This window comes from Henckelia pumila, chromosome 1, assembly GCF_033568475.1.
Source record: "Henckelia pumila isolate YLH828 chromosome 1, ASM3356847v2, whole genome shotgun sequence".
Lineage (NCBI taxonomy): Eukaryota > Viridiplantae > Streptophyta > Magnoliopsida > Lamiales > Gesneriaceae > Henckelia > Henckelia pumila.
Window position 1 is genome coordinate 141290249 of NC_133120.1, and position 21694 is coordinate 141311942.

The 21694-nt window shown below is 37.5% G+C and overlaps 1 protein-coding gene and 1 long non-coding RNA gene across 2 annotated transcripts; both read left to right on the plus strand.

Annotated features, from left to right (window-relative positions):
- The first annotated feature begins 3319 nt into the window (after positions 1-3319).
- On the plus strand, positions 3320-8926 carry LOC140891510 (uncharacterized). The gene is made up of 4 exons (XM_073300032.1): positions 3320-3420; positions 5220-6172; positions 7410-7526; positions 7657-8926. Exons 2-4 carry the CDS (start codon positions 5228-5230, stop codon positions 8710-8712), a joined length of 2118 nt encoding a protein of 705 aa, XP_073156133.1. The 5' UTR covers positions 3320-3420; positions 5220-5227; the 3' UTR covers positions 8713-8926.
- A 4925-nt stretch (positions 8927-13851) lies between these two features.
- LOC140891526 (uncharacterized) lies at positions 13852-18728 on the plus strand. The gene is made up of 2 exons (XR_012152542.1): positions 13852-15676; positions 18341-18728. It is a non-coding gene; the product is annotated as an uncharacterized lncRNA (long non-coding RNA).
- Positions 18729-21694: the final 2966 nt, after the last annotated feature.

The following is a 21694-nucleotide window of genomic DNA, read 5'->3' on the forward strand; positions in this document are numbered from 1 at the left end:
CAGTTTTCAAACTCATATATTTTGATAATATGTGGATTTCTTTGAGATTGAAAATGGTGTTCAGTAAATCCTATTATTTTTTCCTTACAGACAGTCACTCAAAACTAATATTAATTCATACTATGTCATGGTACTCTAATGATGATGTCGCTATTGCAACAAATCATGCACCACACTTTTACCCAAGTTATTGGTTTGCAATAACTGAGCATACATTTCTTAGTGTGACAGACTAACACCTCTGTTTCTTTCATTTTTGCATGTATATATAATGTGGCGATTGCTCCTTTTCTCTTTTTTTTTGTCAGGAAAGTCCTCCATAACAGCTAAAAGACCATGTGACTGTGATATTCATTGTAATTTATGTTTTTGAAGTGTACATTTGTGTGTTTTTGACATTTTTAAAGGCATGGCTGGTATTGTAAGGGGATACTAGGCCTAGGAGGCGAATTTTTCACGAGTCCACTGTCTTTGGAGTTGGGAATCCCTCCTCAAGTGAGTTTCAACCCTTTCTATTGTTTTTTGATCAACCTGTTTGGACTCTTTTAAATCATCTAATCAGACTTTTTTGAAAAAGAAAGAAGTTGCTAAACAAGGTAGTGGGATTTCATCCAAGTACTGAATTGATCAACTCCTATGTCTGTAGTGCATTGACTTTGCCTTTTTTAGGAGTAATTTTTGTAGGCGGGGTCAAATATCGTGGCATAATTTTTTTGGTACATCAGAACCAGTGAAGATCTGCCACTTTTGGTTGAGGTACACATTCAAACTTATACGTTTCTCTACATTAGAAATTAACATCATCTGAAATTCAATTGTTGTAGATGCTGTGTAAGAAAAGCATTCACATATAGAAATAAAACGCATGCATATGTGATAAAAAAAAAAATCAAAGTCAGAGTCCAGAGTAATGATAATCTACAGGGCCAAATTTTTACATGAATTCTGGTTTCCCTTTTTGATTTGGGTTTTATATATTTTGGAAGATGTTTTGATCTTGTTGTTCGATCCAGAAAACTGCAAATTTTCCAATGATTCTCATTTTAGTTCATCAGCCATTTGGGTTTCCCTTTTTTTTTTTTTGGCATGAATTCAGGTTTCCCTTTTTTATTTGAGGTTTGCATGTTTTTCTCACTTTAATTTTACTCTTGTAGTTTGTCAACAAGTATGTTTCTGTTGGTTTTGAAGTGTGACTTGCTATGTTTTGATTTTTCTGATTTCGTCCAACTTGTTTGTTGTTTTTGGTTACTGAAGGATGTGTTTGAACCCTAGAACATTTCAAACACAGCCCAGTCATTCCTCCAAATCTCTGATCATTTCTTGTTTGAATTGTTGCTGCCTGTAATAAGGAACTTACCAACCATATCTTATTGAGAAAAAGCAAGTATTTCTTTTTTATCCTCATTTCTCTGACGTGCACATATTAATATGATTTTAGGTTGTGTGTTCTTCATATTTTTTGGATTTTAACATTCTTTTTGTGTAATGATTTGTTTAGATACTCGCGATGATGGAAAAGAGATGTGAGTACAAGGTCGAAATATTTAATAAATAGGTAAATTCACTTTTGGTGTTTGTAAAATGTAGAAAACGATATTGGGTGAATGGAAATTTTTATAGTGGTGTTTGGGATTAAATTTTTATTTTCTACCAGCAGATTTTACCTATTTATGTAGTTTTTGCTTGAGGGATACATTTTCTACATTGAATTACATGCACTCTTCATTATGTGGTTAACTTGAACTTTATTAAGCTTAATTGTCGTATTTTGACATATCAATCATGGTCACTGAAGGTAGCCCGTGAACTTGATTTTTTTGTTTTGTTTTCTTTTTCTGTGATAACAATAATGATAATTGTAGAATATTGCCAGAGTAGTTAAAAATGGTGGAGTAGATCATCAGAAAGATGTCTGTGGTAGTTACTCTGATGATTTGGAATTTGTGGGTAATAAAGGTGAGGTATTGAATCTATTTATTTTATTGTCTTAGTTTGCTTTCTTAATTATTTAAATATTCATATTTTGAACCCCTGTTTGGTTTTAAAAGTTTATTTCTATGGAGTTAATAGAAAAAAGAGTGATATGCACTTTAGATTTTTATTTTTTTAGTTTTACATATGTAAATATGTAAATTCTGTTTTCACTTTGCATGTAAAAAGAAAAGAAATTTAATGTTTATGAGGACTCAGTGGTTGAAGATAATTTACGAGGTGGTTGAAGATATTCTACGAACCAGTTAACTGATTTTTCGTTTGGTTACATTTTGTTGCTAGTGTAATAAAACTGAATGGATTTGGTGCATAGCCACTTAGATATAAGAATTTTGTAAGTTAGACAAATATTTATATGACAGTAATGTATTGAATATTGGTTTCAATAAATGTTTTTATTTATGTTTTAAGTTAATTTGCTATTGACGAGAATTTTGATGAAAGCAACTAACTATTTTATGATATGACAATTTTATTGGTGTTGGATCATCAAAAATAATACGTATAGATTATATATGTTATAGCAAAACTAATAAAAAAACATTTCAAAATGTCTTTAAAAATAGCAAATAGTGACACTTTTTAATGTTCTTGTAATTTAAAACAAGTGACATTTATATGTCATAATAGTGAAGTTAACATGACATTTTAAATTGACTTCATAAATTACTTTTGGTGACAATTTCTAATGTCATTATAAATAAATGTATAAGACACACATAAGTGTCATTAAAAGTAACATTTCTTGGCATTTTCTATTTTCTTTAAATCTCTAATTTGTGACACTTGTAAAGTCAACCTTGATATCTTATGCTGACATTACAAAATGTCATCGAGGCTAAGACGACATTAGAATAAACGACATTTATTGTAAATGTCACCAAAAGTTTCGTATAATGACATTTTTGTGTGTCATTAAAGGCTTTTTTTCTACTAGTGAGTGTTGTTCCTTGGGATTTACTTTTCGTGGATAAGAGTTTTACATGGATCTCGAAGATGACTTTTCTCATATGATCGGAACACTGGATGCTACCATGCCAAAAATGCTTTTTGGATTTTCAATAGTGAAAATGTTATATTGGTGGGCTAAATGAGAGCCTACCTCAAAAGATTTAACCTTGGGCCCAGTCCATGTTTACCAAATTGGTGGGCTATATGAGAGCCAACCTCAAAAGATTGGCCCTTGGGCCCAGGCCATGTTTACCAAATTGCTTAAAGTGCCGGCCCGGAGTTTTGCGGACCTATGCCCGTTGAACAAAACCCGCTCCGAAGCGACTTGCTTGTACAATATTTATATTTCGAATATAATATATATTTAATTCAGACACTTTTCTAACTAACGAGTGGCTTCACGCGAAAACCTACGCCGCGGATACCCACTAATTTTCCTGGTTCGTTCGATCTGGTGAAAATATTCGCCGCCCGGAGGTGAGTCGTCGCTCAATTTCTCTTTTGATTTTTGCTAATCTCTACGGCGTGGTAATTGATTTTGCTTGGGATTGGGGTTTCTTGTGTTATTGTTGGCGTTTGTTCAAAATTGCAATTTGGGAATTCTTTTTGTGTTGGTTGTTTCAAGTTCTTCCCTTTTATGTTTTTTGTAGTAATTGGATGAATAAACCCTTTCACCGGGGTGGCTTGGCCGCGTTCTTGGCTTCATCAGTTTGATGTTAATGGTTTAGGGTTTGAATACAGTTCCATATTGGAAGTAGAGTATATGATATGTTGTGCGGTGAGTAATTGGGGTTTGGGGAAATTAGATTGTGGAGAAGTGATTGGAAGTTAATCTGAATAAATTATGGCTTTTAGGATCGGATTTAGATTGTGTATTTGAAAAGATACCAATTTAGGGTTGTAAAAATTTATTCGGTTCTGCTCATGGTAAAGTTTTAAAGATTCAGCTCACTGGTATTATATTATGGATCGAATAAATTATGGCCTTTAGAATCAGATTTAGATTGTCTGTTTGAACAGATAAAATACCGTTTTGGGGTTGAAACTGCTTTCAAAGATTAGGATACAGGAGGATGAAACTGCTTTATATATATATATGTGTATATGCACACTCATATACGTTTCATTGCATAAATATGCTCAATATTCTAAAAACTTGTGCTGTATAATCATATATATCACATTATCAATGAATTAAAATGCAATTATAAATTTAAAATTTTCAATTTCTTATATAATTTGTATTAATTTTTTTAAACAAAAATGACAATGACTATTTGAAAATAAAAAATAACCCACTTCTTATTTCTACATCAAGACTCTAAGATAAGGCTTTGGAGGATCCAATGTATCTTCATTAAGTATTTTTATCCGAGAAGTGTCGGACACGATGAGATACTAGTATGTGGCCATTTCAGAAGTATATTCATGAAGGCGCAAATACGTAATTGAGACTTCATACAATGAAATTGGAAAAAGTCATTACATAATAAATGCTATGTTCTCTCTATTTCGGATTCCAGTTTCTATGTGAATGTAATGTAGGAATATTTGTAAAAGGATGAATAGTAGGGAACTTACTTTTAATTTGAATATATGAAGATCTTGATTGTTGCCGGCCATGATTTATTCAATCAGCGGGTTAGTTTTCACCCCTTCACAGCTTCTTGTTTTCTATTATTGATTGGTCTTTATTTTTGCACTCAGCACTGTTATGTTCACGATTATGGGCTTTATCTTAAATTTTTTGACACATTAAATGGATTAAACATAAAATACTGCATCACCTTGACCACTGTTGGCTTTGGAATTTTCTAGCAGAACTTTAGTGTTATTCCTGTTAAACTTTGTTTAGACTTAGAGTTGGTTTAGGTATGAGAAAAAACTTCATTGCACATTCCGAGTTGCCTTGCGTGGGGATTGGAGGGCTGGCTTTGATCCTCCTTGTACGAAATAAGATACAAGCCTTCATAGTCCGTTAAACAGGGTTATAATTTACCAATTGATAATTTCAATTGGTGAGTACTCTCAGGGCCCCTTGGTTCTAGAGGCTAAGGTCCAGAACTGAGATCCCGCAGGTTAATTGAAGCTATTGTGGACCCAAAATTGACAATCCACAGACAAGCATTGAATCATTTGGTTGATGCTCGTGTTCACTGAAGAATTTGCATTTGCGGTGTATATGGATTAATCTTACCAAGCTGGATGTCTTTATTTTTAGTATATTGCCATCCAGTGAGTGAAGAATTTATACATAATCTGCTTTGGCTTCACAGAGCTGGCAATGGTGCATGCCAAGAGACTTACTAGAAGCTCTAATAAAGCTCGTAAGGAAAATGAAGCTTCTGCAAAAGCATTAGATCAGTCAAAGACTTCTGATCTTGTTCAAGTGGATGTGGAACCACCCAAGGCTGCTGTTCAATGTGAAGATAAAGTAGAAATATCACTTGACCAGGCAGAAAGTGGAAAACAAGAAGAAACTTACAGTTTACGAATAAAAAAAGCAATTACGGTGGACAAAGATGAAAATGAGATTATGGCAGAAATGAATGATGATAATTCCGCTGAAGAGGACCTAAACAGTTCTGAAGATGATGAAATTTATTCTGGAGAGAGCACGGAGGAAGATGATGAAGAAAATTTTGAAGATGTCAATGAAGAAGATACTTTTGACAAAGATGAGAATAATGACGAGATACAAACACGAGAAGATGAGAATAATGTCGAGTTACAGACAGGAGAAGACGAGTCCAAAGAGGATAATGTGGTAATGGAAGATGAAGTTAAGAAAAAAGAAAAAGAAATAACAAACGGTGATGGAGGAAAAACACAAGAGCCTGTTACTGTGAAAGTGAAAGCATGCTTGAAAGAGGAGGTGGATAAATCCACAGGAAAGAGTAGAAATAAGGTGCAACCAGCGAGCTCAAAGATGTTGAAATCTACAGACGCACATAAGCCAGAATCATCACGCAAGAGAAAGGCTAAAGAGAGAGTTGAGAGCATGGGAATGATTTTCATGTGTAGTTCAACAACAAAGGAAGACTGTTTCCGATATAGGGTTCTTGGGTTGCCGGCAAGCAAGAAAGATACAGTTGAAAAGATTTATCCTGGGATGAGGCTATTTCTGTATGATGTTGATCTGAAATTGTTGAATGGAATCTATAAAGCTGCTGGACCTGGTGGTTATAACATTGAACCGAAGGCCTTCAATTCACAGTTTCCATCTCAGGTTCGTATATGTGTGTATGATCTATGCTATGCATACATTTCATATATTGCTCAATCTATACTTGATAACGAGAATTTCCAGGGAGATGATATAGGCGCCATTATGGACAGGTTGGTAAATTCTATATTTCTATTCAGTGAAGATGTTAAGAAGCGTAAACTTCAGTTCATCAATGTTTACTTGGTAAAGTGTCTCTTTGTAGTTGTAGCTAAGGAGTCAAACAAACTAAATCGAGCCGAATTCTATTTACTTTTTCATATTCGAATTCGAGCTAGGCAACTCTAAGAAGTTAGACCTAACTGGGAGTTGAGTCCTGGATAGTGACTTTAATATTTTATCAATGTTTTAAGGTTGAGAACAGTATGGTTGATCAGGTTATTCAGTCGGAAGCTAAAAGCCATGTTTGGGAAGGGTTGAAAGAATATTTTGAATTCTCAGACAAAATTGGGAAATACTTCTTGCCTTAGATCTATAGGGCAAAAATTATTGAAAAGTGGGAAAAGTATCAGTCACGTTCTACTTTGAGTAGCAGCTCAAGTCATGAGACCTCGAGGAGAACTTCTCTCTTGATGTCTTAGAAGGACTACAATTTGTAAAAGTTTGAGCTGTAAGGAGAAATGCAGATCCAGTAAAAGAAAATATTAGAAGTAATTGTACAGCTTCTGATTTTTTTTTGCAGGTGAAGGCCATAAACCACAAAACGATGCATACTGTTAATTTTACTCTGATTGTAGGATAATTTGTTTGCACAAGAATTTCTCACAAAAAAAATTGGTTTGAACAAGAATTTGTCAAATGTATATTAACGATAGTTCCATGGGCATGGGAAATTTTCTCATAACCTACAACATGTTAAGCCTTCAATATTCACAAGCACATTATGTGACTCGTATCATTTGAATATATCCTCAAGTTTACCCTCGACATTGTTTCTCTCTCGTTGCTGGTCAACTATGCCCAAAGAAGGTTAAAGGAATACTGTAATCAACGTATAGAGTGCCTGATTAGCTTTCCACTGGAATAAAATATTTACGCATCATTTTTATCAAAATGAGATTATTGTAATTGGGTTAAGATTTTGAATGGTCGAGTTGGTCAAGTTCGATGGTTCTCATCCTTGAGAAGATAATAGATTTGGTATTTTCTGAGTGCTTTTCCAATGCATTCAGCAAGTCATATAAATACCCAAGAGTGTGCTGAACCTTGTGTTTTGATTTGAAGACGGTTATTGTTTCAGGTTCGATTCAGAGTTCTGAAAGATTGTTTGCCTATAGCTGAGGAGAAGTTCAAGAAGGTTATTAAGGATAACTACTATTCAAAGAATAAGTTTGATTGCAAACTGACTTCAGTACAGGTATCTTGGCAACCTCCTTGGCTGACACAATGTTCTCAAGGACTAGTTTGGTAGCATGACAGTGAGAATGTCTATACTGACATTTCATTTTGATTTGTCATCTTGGTTGTATTCAATATTAATTTTCCAGGTCAATAGGTTGTGCAAACTTTTTCTGGCTAAGAGCAAAGGACAGCACCTAATAAAGTCAGGCAGGAGTCGTAGATCAGAGAACCACTCAACTGTACGTAGAGGCAGACTTAGGATACGTAAAGCAGATGAGGACAGGCTCGGTTCAGTGAGGGACAAGCTCAAATACCATGACCGTTCTCATAAGCGTCAAAGGAGGGTCCAAGTTTCACCAGTGCGAGGACCACTGCCTTTACGGGTTCCCTCACCTCTACCATCTTCTGTTCGTTTATATGCACATGATAGGACTTTGGAAGAGGATCCTTACAGGAAATATCCGTATTTAGAAATCAGCGATCCTTATCAAGATGGTCCTCTAAGCCATGGCGATCCTTATAGAGATCGACGAGATCCACCCACAGAACAACGTGGTTCTTATAGAGATGGGCGAGCTCCACCCATAGAACGACGTGATTCTTACAGAGATGGGCGAGATCCACCCGTAGAACGACTTGATTCTTACAGAGATGGGCGAGAACATCGTGATTTTTACGGGGTTAGGCGAGATCCACCCACGGATCGTCATGATCCTCGTAGAGATGGGCGAGATATACAGCTAGAGCGGCCATCTCCTTACAGAGATGGACAGAGAGCACACATAGATCGCCATGATCCGTACAATGAGAGGCAAGATTCATATTTGCTGCATCGTAGTCCTCCCCGAGCCATCCCACAATCCAACCCTTATATCACTTACAGGAGGGATCCTTTATCAGATCATCATGATGTTTATAGAGATGATCGGTTTGTTGAGACCCGTGATTCTTATGGGCGAAAGTTACTGCTGGACCACCGTGACCCCCCTCCACCACATTTAGAATCTAGGCGGCTCGATGACATCGGCAGCAGGGATTCATATCTTTCATACCGAGCACGTCCAGCATACATGGAACCTACATATTCTGCAGAATATCCTGCTCGGGCAGGGTTGGAGCGTGACCTTCGTCATATAGGTCCACCTACCGATCATCATTCTGCTAGGGGGGAAGTATCCGGGTATTACTCTCGCCGTGCCTGATTTTGAAAAGAACTTTATGGTCAGCATAAGGAAGCTGTTCCAGTAGACTTCTCCATCCGTTATATGGTTATTCACTTATTCGGCTTGTAATGTCTTCGCCATTCTCCTCTACTTTTCTGTGTTGGTTTGACTGTTGATGTTTCAATTCTCCTCTACTTTTCCGTAATAAACTCCGTTTGTTCTGAAACTTAATTCGAACAATTATATTGTGATCTTTCTTTTCCCAACCTCGTAATTGGAACTATATCAGAGTAACTGTGCTCATCTGTTAGGCATGTCAATTGTTGTACTTCCTCTATGCTAATTTCTGTTTCTGAGCTCTACATGTCTGGTCTATGGTGAACCATTTGATAATTTTGGTTCCAACTCGGTACTTCGGCCATTGTATTTTCCCACTCATTTTCGGCTTAGTTAGCTTTGAATATCTTCGTAGTGCCATCCTATTTTGGTAGCAAGGAGCATTTTTTTTACTTGTCGATCATCCTGTGGGCAAAGAGGCCTACCCCATTCTATGGTATCTGGGTGATGTTGAATCTACCTGTAGCATTAAGAGGATCAATGTGAAGCTTTTTTTAACATTAGCTCGGTTCTTAAGAATCTGCCCGCAACGTGTCCTCGTTAGCTATCGATGTCATTGAAAGATTCAAAGGGATTATACATGTAACAACTCAAATATTTTATAATTAAGTATTAAGTATTTATTTTTTATTATTAGAATGATGTGGTAAGCCATATAAAATAGTAAATATCGATCTTTTAAAATGTGTGAATTGTGTCGAACGGTTGTGATCAAGCTTTAGGTTCTGTGAAAAACTTGCTGGGTTTGATAGGGAAAAAGTGTCTTTAGTTTTTATTTAAGTAAATCTATATATTAAATAACACATAAGTATGACTAATTTACGAATGGATGTTAAATTTTCAAGTTCGAAACAATATAAAATTCTCAAATAACAAATTTAATAGTTGTGGCTTCTGGGATCTCATCCTATTTTTTTTTAAAAATAGGGATTTATCTTTTTGGTGAAGGTTGAAGAGGATTTAGGTTTAGGTTTAGGTTAAGGTTTAGGTTTAGGTTTAGGTTTAGGTTTTTTTTTTTTGGTAGAAAAATTCTATACAAATGAAAATTTAATATTCAAGTACAAAAAGTGGTTTAAAATTTTATCTAAAAAACTTTTGTTTGTCATGTTTAATTTGTGTTTAATTAAGTCATTAATAGCTGACGAGGACACATTGTTGTATTAATTATTCTGCATGCAAACAACATAAAGATGGGTATTCGTTAGATAAATTGATCTGGTTCATATCAATCGTGATAATTAATACTTTTGATATAAAAGTTTTGTTAAGATATAATGTGGCATGAAGTGGAGTGTCATTTGTCAGGATCGATGGAGTGTTTAAAAGAGGTTGAATAAACACTCAATAATTTTCGTTCTTCTACTTCTAAAAAGTGTGCCTCTAACTGTTATAAGGAGTCAGAAGTCGGTCTCGTTCTTTTTAAGTGCAACAGACTACTATAAAGTGCGGAAACAGTCCACATGACTAATGAAACAAAAGACAAAAGAAGATAAGGTAACACAATATTTGTTTTTGGAAGTTCAAAAGACAAAAATATTCCCTCTCCTTTTATTTTCAGAAGATATCACAAGAAGACTTTGATTGATACACATTTATACAAAACCACGTCATCAGGTCTTACCCTTGCATACTGAAACTCCTAGTATTACAATACAATGCATTGAGAATACTAGTTCTGATAAAGACTGTTTACACGTATTACAATCACTTCACTCTATATAGTAGATAATACAATGAATGAGTGTGAGTAGCATTATCATGAATGATATTTTGGATCTGATAGAACTTTTGGTCGTGTGATGGTTTTATTAGACTTTCAGTGTTCTTGAAAAGCTTGAGTCTCACAAAGATGATTCACAAGAATATTCAGATTCGATAGAGCCCTTGAGAATCCTCATGGAGCCTTTTTAGAGAGATTTCAACGTTCAAATTTAAAACAAAATTTTCATCCCTTAGGAGTACCTGTACCAAAAGTAGTCTCGTTATTAGTTTTATACTTAAAATGGTTGTGAGCAATAAATAGTCTTGTACGGTTCATTTAAGTAAAAAAATGTACTATTGTACATAACGACCACATAAATGACGGTGTATTTAATGATACTTGACATGATCAACCTATGTCTGACTGTTTTTTTTATCGCTTTTAGCCAAAGCGAAACGTTTTGGGAAAGCTTCAAGTTTAAACGAAATTAAGTGATACTTAATCAAGTTTTTTAGAACACTGAAAAAAATACACGCTTACTGAAACATATTAGTTTATTTGAAACATGATACTAGCAGCATAGGGGTAAAACTACTGCTTATGTTTTTGGGGAAAATTAACTAAGGTTATGTTGATTTGCAAGGTAGAGGTTCTTCTGCTGTTTTTCATAGATAGACTTTCTACTTGGCTTTCTATGAATTTACAACACATCACCAAAATTTATAAAATCTAACAATTCCTCCTTTTTTATTCAATCAGACATTTGATCTTTTTCCACACATATCATCGTTGATCATTTGACATCTACAGTTAAGTAAGAAACAAGTAGTTCAATCGTGATACGACTGAACGAAGTCATAAAAAATCGAAGAAGCAATGGTGTATTCACCTCCCTCCCTCTACACACACTCACCGACCCTAACAAATGGTATCAGAGAGGCTCTTTCTTACTTTGAACACATTTATCAAGATGTCGTCCTACAACAAGATTCCAATGTTCTCCAAAGAGGATTTTGACGACTGGAAGATCAGTATGCAAGCTCATATAGCTGCACATGATGATTACATGTGGTATGTCATCACAGATGATCCCATTACCATAATCAAAGCCTACACCGTTGTTTCCATCAGCAGTGGTGCCCCACAGACGATAGAGAAGCCGAGAAGTTAATGGACGACTGATGGTAAGAAGAAAGCAAATTTGGAAAATGACCAAAGATATTTGTACAAGACCCTTGATAAAAACACCTTTAGCAAGATCAAGATATGTAAAAATGCTAAAGATACTTGAGAAAAGTTGATTCAACTTTGTGAAGGCAACGAGCAGACAAAGGAAACAAGTTATCTGTTGCAACTCAGAAATTTGACATCACCAAGATGAAGATTGGAGAGATCATGATTGAGTTTGATGAACGAGTTGAAAACATTGTCATTGAATTGACTGCACTTGGAAAGATCTACCCCAATATAGAAGTAATATTGAAAGTTATGCGAAGATTGTCCAAAGAATGAGATGTAAAAACTATGTCCATGAGGAAATCAAAAGACTTAAACAAGCTTTAGTTATTGATATTTTTGCAGACATAAAAACTTATGAATTTGAGCTACAAAGCAGAGAAGGTGATCAATCGACCACCTCAGTCCCAACAACTTGCAATAGTGAGACTGGTCAGTTGAGAAGACAACCAAAAAGTTGAGCAATGATGTTTATGTCATTGTTTGTAAATAAAATGGGTTTTTCCAAGCCGGGCCAAAATCCATGGTACAAGTCCGTAACATATCTTCATGTGTGCGAATGGTCCTCTCATACTGATCATCTGTCTATAAACGGTACTCAGAATCAAAGTCGTACCAAATGCTCGCTGAAAATCTTTGTCATTAACGATACTAACAGGTATACCATGCGATCATACTATCTCCTGAATATACAAGCGAGTGATACGATCAAAGGTGTAATCTATGTTATATGGGAGAAAATCACTGATTTTGTGATTCGATCCACTACGACCCAAATTGAATCACAATTCTTCGAAGACAACGACAAATGGTCACAAAGTCCACTGTGATATGCTCTAATTTCCATTCAAGAATCGGTATATTAAGAAGAAAAGCTCTAGGTCGTCGGTGTTCAGCTTTAACCTGTTGATACATCAAGCACCTGGATAAATATTGATAGACATTGCGCTTTATGCCTTTACACCTGAATCGAGTCCTCAGAACCTTATACATTTTCGTGCTTTCTGGGTGAATGCTTAGCTTGCTCCGGTAAATCTGGGCTAGAATTTCATAACTCACCTCAGAATCTTCTGGAACCACAATCCTTACTGACAAACACAAAGTTTCATCTGTCTGAAATGTGAAACCAGACGTGTTGTCTCCATTAGCTAGTCTAGCTAACTTTTGCACTTTCGGATCAGAAAATCGGGCTTCCTTGTTCATGGACACAAATCTGGTTCGGATAAGATGTTAGATACCCGAACACTTACCATCACTTTTTTTGTGACGAAAATGAAATCCCAACGAACAACACTCTAGGATTGTGCTTGCAACCACATTGTTTTGGAGAGCTGATATTCTTACCTTGCGACTAAGAGCATCCGCTGTAAGATTTGCTGACCCCGAATGCTATTTGATATCATAATCATAATCTTTTAGCAAATACATCCATCGTCCTTGCCGCATATTCAACTCTGTTTGAATGAAGCTATACTTCAAGCTCTTGTGATCAATATAAATCTCAAATATTTCACCTTAGAGATAATGTTACCAAATCTTTAAAGCAAACACAATCGTTTCCAGTTTCAAATCATGAACTGAATAATTATCTTCATGTTTTTTCAACTGTCGGGATGCATACACAATCACATGACCATTCTGCATCAGAACACAACCCAATCCTAGCTTGGATGCATTGATATATACAATATACCCTTCGAAACTTGACGGTAGAGTTGGTATCGGCACTGAAGTCAAACACCTATGAAGCCCTCCAAAACTTTCTTCACATTCTGATGGCCATTTGTATGGTACATCCTTTCGAGTGAGTTGCGTCAAGAGTCTCGCTAATTGAGAGAAATTTGTAATAAATCGTCGAGAATAGCTTACTAGACCGAGAAAAATTCGGATCTTAGCCACCGTGGTTGGATGTGGCGAATTCAAGACAACCTCAATCCTTCTCAGATTCACAGAAATCCCTTTGCTGGATATAATGTAACAAAGGAAAACCACTTGATTGATCTAGTACTCACACTTACTCAATTTTGCATAGTGCTGATTTTCTCGTAGATTCTGGAGAAGAATCTCCAAATGTCTCGCATGGTCATTCAAACAATTTGAGTAGACCAAGATATCATCTATGAAGACCCCAACAAACTCATCCATGTAGTCTCGGAAGTTACAATTCATCAGATCCATGAACGCGGCTGGCGCGCTAGTCAACCCAAAGGGTATTACTAAGAACTCATAATGCTCATACCTGTTGCGAAACGCTGTCTTAAGAATATATTGATCACGGATTCTCATCTGATGCTAATCAGATCTCAAATTGATCTTAGAGTAAAAATAGGTACTCTACAACTGCTCAAACAAATCATCAATACGGCGTAAGGGGTACTTATTCTTAATGGTTATGCACAGATGCATAGATCCATCCTTTTTTTTTGGACAAAGAGAGTCTGTGCTCCCCACGGAGACACACTAGGATGAATATACCCCATTTCCAAGAAATCCTGTAGCTTTTGTTTTAACTCTCGCATCTCCGACAACTCTAGACGATATGAAGCTCTAGAAATCAGAGTTGTCCATGGCAAAAGCTTGATCCCGAATTCCACTTCTCAGATTGGAGAAAATCCAGGAATCTCATCCGAAAATACATTAAGAAATTAATTGACTATCGGTATGTTCTCGATATCCACAATACCAACGGTTTCATCAAGTGTGTATATGAGGTAGCCTTCTCCCTCCCAACTCCAAAGCACGACAGACTCTCAGAGCGGACACCAACGGCTTTGGGGTTCGCTCTCCCTCCCCGTAAAAGAACCAAATACCAGATTACCTCGGACGAAAATGCAAAAGCCTCTGATAGCCATCGACCGTCGCTCGATACAAGGTCAGTACTTCGATACTCAAGATACAATCAAAATCCTCCACGGATAAGATAATTAAATTCGTAGTCAGTACGTTACCTTCAAATTCCAACAGACAACCTACCACAAGAAGTTTAGCTAAAGCTAACTAACATGTCGGTGTGGAAACATAAAGTACAACATCTAGGGAGACATAGGGTAATTGGTAACTCTTAACAAATTGGTGAGAAATGAAGGAATGATATACACAGTATCAATAATGACAAATATAGGTATGCCACATAAATTAAATGTACCTGCGATGACCTTTCATTCCCTCCATTTCCTGATCATGGTAGAGGGTAAACACTTGGCTCGGTACACGGGATTGACGACTAGATCATCCCACCGACAATGATGACGGCTTCTGCTACACCGTAGCCTGAGAACCAAACATCAGATGGTTGTCCTCCATTTGTCTACGGACAGTCCTTCTTGAGATGCCCAACATCTCCGCAACGAAAACATTCTCCGATTGTTTTATGACATTTATCAGTCGGATGGTTCTCATCACAATGATCACAGTCCCTTCTTCTGGCCAAAGCGGTGGACTCCCCTCGAACAAGATAAAGTATTAGAAAAATCAGACTTCTTAAAGGACTGGGCTCGCAGCCGCAAATTACCAAAAGGTCAAGTAGAGTCCAGAATCCTACCTCGCTGCAACTGATATCGTCCTGTCTACAAAGGTTCACCAACCCCTCGTAGGACGTCGGATCGTCGCAGACTGACACCCGGTCGAAGATATCCTGGTTCAGGTCATGAAGAAAGTAGTCATGCTTCGCTCTGAAGCTGGAGTGGATATGAGGTAATACGGTAAGAGTTCAAAGAACTTCTGCTGATACTCATCCACTGACATGTTCCCTTGCTTATGAGACAAGAGATCTATAGATTTGGCCTGGCGTAGGGCAAGAGAAAAATAAAACTTCGAGAATGCGGTACGAAAATCATCCTAAGTAACTGATCTCGTTCCTGCAGTAGTGGACCGAAAACAGATTTCCATTACTTACAAACACGGCCCTCCAGAAAAAAACTCCTTGCCTTCAGACGGTGCTCTCCAGTGGTATGTAAAATTCGAAAACATCATTTCATACGCTCCAATCATCGTTAGCTATCAATGTCATTCAAAGATTCAAAGGGAATATACATGTAACAACTCAAATATTTTATAATTAAGTATTAAGTATTTATTTTTTTATTATTAGAATGATATGGTAAGCCATATAATTAACTAGTAAATATCGTTCTTTTAAAATGTCTGAATTGTGTTGAACAATTGTGATCAAGCTTCAAGTTCTATGAACAACTTGCCGGGTTTGATCGAAAAAAGTGTCTTTAGTTTTTATTCAAGTAAATCTATATATTAAATAACACATGAGTATTGTAACACCCGGAAAATTTTAATACATAAATTCGCATGCATAATTAAGGAAATTAATTATTTAAAATTTATATTTGGGTTAAATGACATTTATGTGTTATTATGTGAATTATTTGCATGATTTAAATTTATGTAATCATTTAACCCGCAGTTATTGTATTTTAGATTTTTTAAGGAATTATTGGTTTTGATCGCGTACAGTTATTGTATTTTAGATTTTTTAAGGAATTATTGGTTTTAATCGCGTAGTTGGGATCGTGGACGGACGAAATGCCAAAATATTTACCCAAAAATATTTTATGAGTTTTATGAGCCTTAAAATAATATTTTAAGGTATTTTGTCAAGAAAATTTTAGTATTTATTTATATATTTATTTAAGGGTTGATTTTTAGCCAAAATAAGTCATTTTATTGACTTTTATTAATTTTAAAAAATTTCCTATTATATTATTTCGGGATTTAAGGATTTTGTATCAGATTATTATATTTTTTAGAGAGTTTTAATTATATTTTTAGGTATATTATCTAGATGCTTATTATTTTAAATATTAACTTAGTATTAAACATAAGATAAATTCCTACCCTACGTTGATTCTCCCATCAGCCGCCTCCTATCTTCATCATCAACCCTCCTCACGTTTATTTACCAGAAAACTCAGCCCTATAGCCGATCAAACAATATTTTTTTTGGAGATTTTGGTCCGTTCTTCGTCCCGGTGCTCCCGCGATCGCGTGTTATTCAAGGAAAACGACGAAAGGCATGTTTAATTCTTTCTCAACACCATATAAGCTATTTAATGCACTGATGTCAGATTTTTTTGAGGCAATTCACGTTTTATGTTTAGTTCTTGGCTAGAACATGGTAAACTCAAGATTTTTGCTTTGTTTCATGCAAAACCCCACGTTTTCTGTTATGGGATTGGATCGGTCTGCTGGTTCAAGAGTCAAGGGGTGTGTTGGGGTCCTAGGAGTCGAGCCATGGCCAGGGTTAAGGCTGGAACAGGGCTGGAGTCGAGTTGCATCAGATTTGTGTCCATGGGTTCGCAGGTTAGGGTTTGGGAGAAGAGGGGTCGGCTGGTGCATGCAGGGCCGAGAACCAGCCGACCCGTGGCCAGGTTAGGACCGACAGGACCTTGGGAAGATCCTGTCGGCGGTGGTCCGGCTAGTCGTGGCCGGACTAGAGCGGCAGCAGCCCTTGAAGGGCTGCTGCACGCAGCCGAGGGCAGCTGAGAGGGGGGGCTTCGGGTTTAGGGTTTAGAGTGGATCCGGGTCGGGTTGTTGGGTCCGGGTCGGGTCTGGAAAGTCATGGGTTATGTTAGTTAGGTCCAGGTCCGGGTTAGGGTTAAGTGAGTCGGGCTCGGGTATTTTTATTTTTAAGTTTTAAGTTTAATTAAGTGTTAAATGGGCCTAATTAAATCTTAAAATTTAATTGGGTTTCATTTAATTATTTGGGTTGAATTTAATTGTTATTGGGCTTAATTAAATTAAATTAAGTTAGCCCGATAATTTTTATGGGCTTGGGAGCCCATGGAAGTTATTGGGCCAGTCTTTGGGCTTTTGGGCCCATTGGGCCAGATTAAGTTGTTATTGGGCCAAGTATGTGCTAATGGGCTTTAATTGATTTATTGGGCTTAGAAATGTGTTAATGGGCTTAAGTATGTTAATGGGTCAGTCTCAGTGTTAATGGGCCAGAATTTAAGAAAATAGGCTTGAGTGTTAGGGCCAGCAGTTCAGTACAAACCATGAGAAATTGTATGTGTCCTAATTATATATTTAATTATTTTATGCATGAAAGTTATTTTAGTATTTATATGTTAGTAAAAAAAATTAAATTAAATATATATGAAGGACACACATTTTTTATTTAAGTACATGCATTCATGAAATAATTTTATGGCATGATTTAATGTTTAAGGTTGAGCAAGAAAAATAATTTTATGTTGGAAGTTGAAGTAGTGTGACAATTTAAGGGGGACAAGCCCCCACATGTTAAAGCAGTTTACTGTCAATTTAAGGGTAGTTTACTACCAGCAAGAGGTGATTCGTCACCGTCGCGTACGTTGGTTTTAAGAGACTGATCAGTCGAACATTTTAAGTTTAAGGTTACACTATGGATATGACCATGCGATGTTAGAAAAAAATGTTATGCTCAACAATGTTTATGTATGTATTATATGATTATATTTAAGATCAAGTTTAAGTAAGATTTTAAGTTATGATTCATGATTTTTAGCATGCCCATTCATATGTATGTTATGTATTAGTACTTCAGTGATTTAAATTATTTTAAATCCTTGTTATGTTAGCATGTTGGGCCTCTAGGCTCACTACACTTATATGATGCAGGTGAGTATGTAGAGGAAGATGTAGTATCTACCGGCGGCGAGGACGTATGAGCAGACAGGTAGTGATCCCCCGCAGCCGTCGTTTGAGTCATTATGAATATTTTTAAGAATTTTAAACTCTGTTATTTATTTATTTCTTTTAAGTCTTTTCAGTGGCGAATTTTAATACTATTTTTATTAAGTAATTTATTGCATGCAAACTTTTAATTTAATTGTTTTGACAGTATTTTATTTAAGTTTGACTCAGATATTTAAGTATAAAATGTTGCATTTTATTTAAGTTATTTTTTTAAATCTGTTTATTGTTGTGCATATATGTATGGGCATGTATGTAAATTTATTTTACTTAGGATATAAAAAAAAAAAATAAATTTCCGCATATGTTATTTTAGAAAATTTGGTCGTTTCAATTGGTATCAGAGACGCGTTCTTGGTGGGATCATCACTGTTATGCGAGCTCAGAAATCCACGCTATCGGTTTGTAAGTTTTAATTGCTTTTAGTATGATTTAGTAGTAGCATGTTTAAGACTTAAGTATTTATGTTAGCAGAAAATTTTTAAGTACTTAGTTATGCATGACGATTTACGTAAAAAAATATGTGGTGGTGCAAAATGCCTCCGAGACCAGTTAACAGGCGTGAGGGATCCCCACCACCGCAGAACCCTCTTTCAGCATTGGAGCAAGCCAATGCAAACATGATGGCTGGGATTACTGCTCTGTTGGAGCAGCAGGCGGCGCGTTCGAGACTTTCCCATGATGAGGACGTGGCGGAGAGGTTCCAGAAGAAGGGACCGAAGGAGTTCACAGGTGCCACAGATCCACTCGTTGCTGAGGGGTGGATCCGTTCTTTGGAGAGCATCTTTGCTTATATGGGGTTGACTGATGCGGACAAGGTGAGGTGCGCAGTATACATGCTGAAGGGTGATGCAGACTTATGGTGGGAGAGTGCATCACGAAGAGTGAATCTGACTACTATGCTATGGGCAGACTTCCGGAGGATGTTTTACTCCAAGTATTTCACTGAGGACGTGCGCAGTCGCATGATCCGAGAGTTCATGAGTCTCCGACAGGGGGACAAGACCGTTGTGGAGTACATCCGACAGTTCGAGAGGGGCTGTCACCTTGTGCCGTTGATTGCTGGGAGTGCACCTGAGAAGATGAGACAGTTTATTGAGGGGCTCAGGGCAGAAATCAAGCATGACGTTCGCATGTCGGACGTCCCTACTTATGAGGCTGCAGTCAGTAGAGCCTTGCGTTTTGAGGAGGGTAGGAGAGAGATTCAGAGGGAACAGCAGAGTAAGAGGCAGTTTCAGTCTGGGTTTCAGCGACCATCTTCGCAGCCTCCTGCGAAGAAGCAGTTTACTGGGTCGTCTAGGGGTCCGAACCAGCAGAAGCCACAGCAGCAGAGACAGCAGCCTAGGGGCGGGGCCCCTAATACTGGAGGACATCCTACTTGCCCGAAGTGCCAGAAGATGCATCCGGGACCATGCCATCTAGGAGCAGGCGTCTGTTTTCATTGTGAAGAGACAGGGCACCAGATGGCCAATTGCTCGAGGAAGAAGAACACTACAGGGAGAGTGTTCGTGATGCATGCTGAGGAGGCAGACCCAGATACCTCCTTGATCACCGGTATATCTTACCCCTAGCATTTTATGATTTCTTCTTTTGGGTAATATTTTTTGATTTTTGTTTGTGAAATAATTTGTTATTTGGGTTACCTATCTGCATGTTAGAATAAGAAGCATGTTTTACTTGTGATTAGAATTAAGGGTTATTAGTGACTCATCTTTGGGGGAAAGTTTAGTAGTGGTATGAAATTGTTGGGATTCTTCTGTGTGCAGGGAGAATTCTAGTTGGAGGTAACTCCACGTTTGCGTTGCTAGATTCAGGGGCTACGCATTCGTTTATCTCCCTGGAGTTTATCAGACGGATAGGCATCACACCTGAGATTGCCGACAATGGTTATGATGTCACTATGCCGTCAGGACATATTATTACTACCACTAGTGTCATCCGAGAGCTGGAGTTGGAGCTACAGGGGCACTCCATTCGTGCAGATGTAGTGGTTTTGCCGTTGAGCGGATTTGATTTGATATTGGGTATGGACTGGTTGACAGTCAATGGAGCTTCGATTGATTTTCGTCGGAGAACAGTGTCAGTGAAACCTTCGAAAGGCGACCCGTTTACTTTCCATGCATCTCAGAGCAGTGATATTCCTCAGGTGATATCTTATATTCAGACGAGGAAGCTTTTGAGACGGGGTTGCCGAGGTTTTCTAGCGAGTATTGTCACGGCCTCAAAACCATCTAGCAGATCAATATCAGAGATAGAAGTGGTTCGTGATTTTCCGGACGTCTTTCCAGAGGATGTTGCAGGAATTCCACCAGTGAGAGATGTGGAGTTCAGTATCGACTTAGTGCCAGACACCGTGCCTATCTCAAAGGCACCGTACCGACTTGCTCCTACCGAGATGAAAGAGTTGAAGGAACAGATTCAGGAGTTATTAGAGAAAGGCTTTGTTCGTCCTAGCTTTTCTCCATGGGGAACTCCAGTGTTATTTGTGAAGAAGAAGGATGGCAGTATGAGACTGTGCATCGATTATCGAGAGCTCAATAGGATCACAGTGAAGAATAAGTACCCACTGCCGAGGATAGAGGACTTATTTGATCAATTGCAGGGAGCTTCGGTGTTCTCCAAGATCGACTTGCGATCTGGATATCATCAGCTGCGAGTTAGAGATGCAGATGTGTACAAGACTGCTTTCCGGACACGTTATGGGCATTACGAGTTCTTAGTAATGCCATTTGGGCTGACCAATGCTCCAGCGATTTTCATGGATCTCATGAACCAGGTATTTCAGCCGTATCTTGATCAGTTCATCATAGTTTTCATTGATGATATCTTGATCTACTCTAGGAGCATTGAGGAGCATAGGCAGCATCTACAGACAGGCTTGCAGACTTTGAGGGAGCAGCGTTTGTATGCAAAGTTCAGCAAGTGCGAGTTTTGGCTTGAGCAGGTGGCATTTCTTGGCTACATTATTTCGAGAGATGGGATTGCAGTGGATCAGTCGAAGGTTGAGGCAGTGTAGAAATGGGGTATTCCGAGGAATGCTTCGGAGATTCGCAGTTTCTTAGGTTTGGCAGGATTTTATAGGAAGTTCATCAAGGGTTTTTCCTCTATTGCAGTACCCTTGACTTCCTTAACCAAAAAGAATGCAAAGTTTATTTGGAATTCAGACTGTCAGAGGAGCTTCGATCAGCTGAAGGAAGCACTCACTACCGCATCGGTTTTGGCGATGACAGTACCACACGAAGAGTTAGTGGTGTACACCGACGCGTCTAAGCTTGGTTT

Coding starts and splice junctions, on each gene's coding strand:
- LOC140891510 (XM_073300032.1), top strand. CDS start 5,228: ATGGTGCATGCCAAGAGACTTACTAGAAGCTCTAATAAAGCTCGTAAG. Junction 6,173..7,409: donor ATTCACAGTTTCCATCTCAG/GTTCGTATATGT, acceptor TTATTGTTTCAG/GTTCGATTCAGAGTTCTGAA. Junction 7,527..7,656: donor GCAAACTGACTTCAGTACAG/GTATCTTGGCAA, acceptor TTAATTTTCCAG/GTCAATAGGTTGTGCAAACT.